Raw genomic sequence first — 6,661 nt, forward strand, 5'->3', positions numbered from 1 at the left:
AAGTTTTTGAAGGAGTTCAAAATAGATGAGCAAAGAAGGAGTTCTTGGCTGTGTTGTAAGGTGTGAGTTTGAGTAAGACTCAAAGCCCGACCACGGCAGAAGAAAGAGAAAGGACGAAGGTCGTCCCCTATGCCTTAGCCGTAGACTCTAAAATATGCCATGTTGTGTACCGCACCTGATGTGTGCCTTGTCATTAGTCTGTCAAGGAGTACAAAGAGTGATCCAGGATTGAATCACTAAAAACAGCGGTCAAAGTTATCCTTAGTAACTAATGGACTAAGGATTTTTTTTCTCGATTATGGAGGTGGTTAAAGAGTTCGTCGTAAAGGGTTACGTCGATGCAAGCTTTGACACTAATCCGAATAACTCTAAGTAGTAAAACAGATTCGTATAGTAGAGTAGATATTTGGAGTATTCCCGAATAGCACGTAGTAGCAGCATCTATAAGATGACATAAAGATTTGAAAAGCACACACGGATCTGAAAGATTCAGAACTGTTGACTGAAACTTCTCTCACGAGCAAGACGTGATCAAACCCCAGAACAGTATGGGTGTTGGATTCGTTAAAACCACATGGTGATGTGAACTAGATTATTGACTCTAGTGCAAGTGGGAGACTGTTGGAAATATGCCCTAGAGGCAATAATAAATTATTTATTATTATATTTCTTTGTTCATGATAATCGTTTATTATCCATGCTATAATTGTATTGATTGAAAACACAAATACATGTGTGGATACATAGAGAAAACACTGTCCCTAGTAAGCCTCTAGTTGACTAGCTCGTTGATCAAAGATGGTCAAGGTTTCCTGACCATAGACAAGTGTTGTCACTTGATAACGGGATCACATCATTAGGAGAATCATGTGATGGACAAGACCCAAATTATAAACGTAGCATGTGATCGTGTCATTTTATTGCTTTTGTTTTCTGTGTGTCAAGTATTCATTCCTATGATCATGAGATCATGTAATTCACTGACACCGGAGGAATACCTTATGTGTATCAAACGTCACAATGTAACTGGGTGACTATGAAGGTGCTCTACAGGTATCTCCGAAGGTGTCTGTTGAGTTAGCATGGATCAAGACTGGGATCTGTCACTCCATCTGACGGAGAGGTATCTCAAGGCCCCCTCGGTAATACAACATCGCACACAAGCCTTGCAAGCAATGTGACTAAGTGTAAGTCACGGTATCTTGTATTACAGAACGAGTAAAGAGACTTGCCAGTAACGAGATTGAAATAGGTATGCAGATACCGACAATCGAATCTGAGGCAAGTAACATACCGAAGGACAAAGGGAATGACATACGGGATTATATGAATCCTTGGCGCAGAGGTTAAACTGATAATATCTTCGTGGAATATGTAGGATCCAATATGGGCATCCAGGTCCCGCTATTGGATATTGACTGAGAAGTGTCTTGGGTCATGTCTGCATAGTTCTCGAACCCGCAGGGTTGGCACACTTAAGGTTCGATGATGTTTTAGTATAGTTGAGTTATATGTGTTGGTGACCGAAGGTTGTTCGGAGTCCCGGATGAGATCACGGATGTCACGAGGGTTTCCAGAATGGTCCAGAAACGAAGAATGGACGTCATGAGGGTTTCCGAAATGTTCGAAGATTGTGATGTGGATCATCAAAGTCTACTCCACCAAAATGATTCCCACGATCTCATCGAAAGACACGGACAACTTTGCCTCTACTAGTTCCCCGGCGGCAAGACTGCGGTGGCTGGCAACATGGGAGGTGGCGGCGTTGCTGAGCGGATGTTGCGCCGCCGACAGTGTCACCGGAAAAAATGGGCGGCGGTGTTAGCGACGAAGGAGGTGAGGGTTGTCGTTGGATGGGGAGGACAATGTGCCACCGACCAGCGGGCCCGGGGGAGGAGAAGACGAGCTCGCACGCATCCGTCTCGTGTTCGTGCCGACGCAAATCCGACTCAAAAATGGGCCGGGAATGGGTCGCCCCCGGACGAAAAGCGGACGTGCCTTCGTTTGGGTCGGCGTGTTGGGCCGACTTTTGTGTCTGCACTGACCCAAACAGACTCCAGCGGACGAGATGGGTCGCCCCGTTGAAGTTGCCCTTAGTTTTGATGAAAACAGTGCAAGGTGTTAAAAAGGTACTACCGTTTATTCATGGTATCGCCTCCCTAGAATATTTGTGGAGAAGGTTTGTAGCTGGGGCCACAACTATGTTGCCACTGAACAAGGTGCAAACTCAGCTACCATTTGTTAATTAAATTGTACATGTCATCTTCTCAAAAGGGAAATCATGCACGTTCAGAGACAACAAGCCGGTGATCGCTGGAAAAGGACATTTGCATGATTGAGCCATGTCCATCATCATGGAAATCTACTAGGCAAGTAAAAAAGGAAAACTGTGTGGCCCATCTTCCCTCGACCCCTCCCATGTCGCCCTCGCGCGGTTACCGAGGAGGAACCCTAGTGTCGCCGCGTCCTCAACTCCCTCTCCCACCTCTCCTCCCTGCCATCGTCGGGGAGCGTCGTTGGGCAAAGCCCGATCATCGTCGGTGGTGGCGGGACCTTTCCTCCACTCAGCTACAGGACCTGCGCGGGCGGTGTTCAGCGGCTGTTGGCGGCGCGTTGGCGACAGCGGGGGGGTGGCGGCGAGGACTCGAGGGGCGATGGCTGTATCACGCGCTCGTGACTCCCCCTGGTTCTCGCGTGGGGGGGGCGCTCGGGGCGCTCCTATGTGGCTGGTGGTCGATCTGTTCGAGATATGGTTGCCGGTGCCTTGGGCAGCGCGGGGCTATCCTCCGTTTACGGGTGCGTCGCGGTCACGAGGGACGGCGGTGGCGTGATCAGATCGATCGGCGGTTGCGCGGCCGAATGTGGGCCCGGGTGTGGGCCTTGGTCCCTGGATTGCGGTCGACGTGGTGGCGGGTGCGACACGTCGGCAGCTGGGCGGATCCGCAGGGATTCTACCCTTGTGTGGTCCACGACAGCGCGGACAACTCCGGGGGAAACCCTAGATCTCCTTGGGATACGGCAATGGCGGTGTTTTTGCGTTGTAGCCCCTTTTCCGAGCACCGTTTTGGAGTTTGCTCCGGTTGAAGGGACCAACGATGCTGACGGTGCACGCCTAGTGGCGTAACTAGCGATGAAAATTGTGTCGATTACGGTCATGGTGGACAATGGCGGCGCTTTTTATGTCGTTCCCTTGTCGAGGCATCGTTATTCAGTTTGCGTCATCAAGCTCGGGATACACCCGCCTCCAGCTACGCCTGTCATCTTAGTGCCTTGTTCTTGCTAGTTCGTGTAATTGGCTACCCAAACCCCTTTATTTGTAAGGGTGTGTTTGGTTGGAGAACCAACTGTCATGGAATGGAATGGTTCCATTCCAGAGGAACGGGTCGGTTCCGTTCCTGTGTTTAGTACGAGCAAAAAAGTGGAACGGGATGGTTCCGTTCCAGTGTTTGGTTGGGAGGCATGGAATGAAAATTGGAATAACAAAAATTCGAAATTTCAGCAGCATTTCGTTTGTATTTTGAAGAAAAACAACACAACAATATATGTATTGACATGTAACACAATTTGCAGCAACAATATCATTAAATACCAAATATCCAAAAACCACATCCAGCCATACATCCAGCCAACAACTACAGCCATACTTGACAATCATACACATCCAAAAGCAAACACCCAAATATCCAAAGCAAAGTGCACTACAGCCATACATGTTGTTCACATACTTGACAACCATACAACCATATCGAATTTAGAAGTTCTTCTTCACATACCTACTCACCCAAACAGATTTGTTGGTTTGGGAAAGTGTCATGAAGGCTTTTGCGATCTTCGGATTGTCAACAAGATGAGCATAGTAGTGGGCTAGGTGCTCTTCATCAAATTCTCCCAACTTGCAGACCTCATCCCAAAGTTCAGCGGGTATATCATCATCATCCCCAGACTTCACAAGAGCATCAGCCACAAGTTTGAACCCGTAATTGAGAGTGGTAACTAGTGGATCTTCAAGAACTTTCACTACCTTGGCCTTCTTTTTTGGTGGTCCTTTGGGGTGAGAGGACTCAGCAACATTTGGTGATGTGTTCACCTCACCATTCTCCTCATCTTCCACTTCAATAGAAAGTAGATCATTCCCAGACCTAGCATTGATCCCCGAAGCCGCGGTTGTCCCAAAGATGGTCGCCATAGCATGATAGTGTTCAATTGGGGTGTTCAAGTAAGGGGCATCAGCTTTGTGTGCCTACAAAAAAAGTGCAAGTGATTAGCAATAATGTAGGCCGAAAATAGCATGATATCATCTCATAGCATTAGAAGCTTACCATGCAATGACCTGCATAGTGTTCTTCGGCAAGCCTAATTGTGCAAGTATCTTCATCCCATAGAGCTCCACTTAAATTCTTCAAGATGACAACCCTTCCCCAAATCTTCCTCCACTTCTTGAGATGGTTTCGAACTTGTTCTGCAGTGACAGCTAGTTTGAACTGCTCATTCAAAACAGCAGCACATTGTCTGTGATGTGCCTCCCTGAACCCACTAGAAGTCCTCTTTCCTTTTGCAACAAGGTCAGCCAAAAACCCCAGCATCGTGTTGGTCATTGCAGGAGTCCATACAATGACCCCACTCTTGATGGAGTGCCCACTTGCAGCGGTGACTTCGGTATTGTCCATTTCTGTCAAGACATCAAAATGTTGCAAAAAATGGATTATAGTTTAACAAATATCAAATATCATAGATGCAATCTGTCCAAAGAAGTGGTTTCAGCCATCAAATATCATAGATGTAATCTGTCCAGCCATCAAATAAATCCAAATACATGGTTTCAACACTACAAATACATGGTTTTAACACAATAAATGATACATGATACATGGAGTGTCACACACTCATAAATTTGCATACATGATTTGCCTATCTTCCCACATTTGGGCGGCAATTTGCAGCCTACGGTCTACCGTGGCCCTATGGTCACTTGCTTGTTGACTTGTTGTTCGAATTGGTTGGGTGGTCCATGTCACTTCCGGTATAATAAATTCATCAATCCCTTGTGACAGTGCATAATTATGAAGAACACAACATGCTATAACAATGTGATTTGTGTGTTGTTCATGAGAATAGAGGAGGTAGCTAACACTATTTAACTTCTTGTCCTTCTAGTTCGTCTTCTACTTCAAACCGCCCAACGAACCTCCGGTTGAACCATTGTCTGTGACTTTAGGTGCTCTCAAGCCAACCTCACCCCCTCATCATTGTCGCCCTGTCATCTTTCTAAACTCTCTCCCCGCCCCTAGAGCCGTTCCAATTCATTTTGGGGCCCGGAGTGATCTAAAACAAGTATATTTTATACCAAACATTCATACTTATCTTAAACTAAGTGTACCATATAACAATTTTAATTAATATAATCTTGTGTTACTTAGCCACATAACATTTTTACAAATAATAATTAGATTACTCATATTTATACAATTGTGATCTATATCATTAAAATATTTAATTCTGCCAAATTTAAGTTGTATAAGGTAATAAAAATTATCTTTTTTAATGTCCTAATATTGCATGAATTGTATATTGTATATACATATATTTGTATATCTATGTGTGTGTCTCCATATATCACATCATATCATATAATTGAATGTCGTGGTAGATATTTCTAAATCATAAATATTTTAGTAGTGGTTTGCATTGTATGTTAGGTAACCATATTCCTAGAAACTTCTAGTGCCTATCAATTATAATATGCAGGTTGGTCCAGTAATAGAATCATCGAAGAATAAAATATGTTCTTCATTGTACTTTTGCGTTTGATTTAATTATTTCACATGCTCATCTAGATTCACTTAGAGCAACTCTAGCAGACCCCGCAAAACGGTCGGCCCGTAAAAAATCCGGCGACTTTACGGGTTTGGGCTCATTTTCCTGCCAGAACAAACACTACAAACGCGGCCCGACGTGGAAATGTTTTGCGGTAGCCCGTAAACGCGACTCATCGACCGGTATAACTGTGGGTTCGGCCGCTGGATGCGGGTCGAAACCCTATCCCTCCGTCACCGCGAAAAGCCCCCCTCACCGCGGCACCTCCAATCCGTCGTCGCCCGCCTCCATTACGCCGCGTAGCCACTCCAATCCACTGCCGCGCATGGCTAGCTCCGGTAGCCGTAGGGACGACGACCCCGAGAGGGCTCGTCGCGTTATATCCGACGTCGCCCCTAAGCGCGCCGCCCGCCGGTGCACGCGTTGGGGCCTGACGCCGTCGCCGTCGCTCCTCCGTCGCGAGACACAGGAGTACCACCGCGCGCGCCGCCTCTTCTCCGGCAGCAGCTCAATCACGTCAAGCTCCCGCTCGTCCTCCTCCGTCCCATCGGTGAAGAGGGAGCTCGAAGAGCTCCCGTCGGTGAAGATGGAGCTGGAGGCCGAGGCGGTGCCGGAGCGACGTGTCGGGGCCGTCGTCGGATCGGAGGACTTCCTCCCTCCAACGGAGGCGGATAGCCTCCTGCCCGTACTGCTGTCGCGGAGTGCACGGGAGGCCGAAGAGGACCAGCAGTGCCGCCGAGGGAGGAGGAGATCGACACCGTGCTCTGCGAGCAGGGTGTCGCGTCGGCCATCGCCTTCGGCCACAAGGAGGAGGAGTGGCGACGCGAAGCTACTGCACAGAAGCGCA

At 47.4% G+C, this 6,661-nt stretch overlaps 1 protein-coding gene across 1 annotated transcript; it reads right to left on the reverse strand.

The window, feature by feature from the left end:
• Positions 1-3,609: 3,609 nt before the first annotated feature.
• Positions 3,610-4,710, reverse strand: LOC123440463. The gene is made up of 2 exons (XM_045117028.1): positions 4,320-4,710; positions 3,610-4,240 (listed from the first exon to the last, which is right to left on the reverse strand). Exons 1-2 carry the CDS (start codon positions 4,665-4,667, stop codon positions 3,752-3,754), a joined length of 837 nt encoding a protein of 278 aa, XP_044972963.1. The 5' UTR covers positions 4,668-4,710; the 3' UTR covers positions 3,610-3,751.
• Between the last annotated feature and the right edge of the window lie 1,951 nt (positions 4,711-6,661).

This window comes from Hordeum vulgare, chromosome 3H (genome assembly GCF_904849725.1).
Source record: "Hordeum vulgare subsp. vulgare chromosome 3H, MorexV3_pseudomolecules_assembly, whole genome shotgun sequence".
Classification (NCBI taxonomy): domain Eukaryota; kingdom Viridiplantae; phylum Streptophyta; class Magnoliopsida; order Poales; family Poaceae; genus Hordeum; species Hordeum vulgare.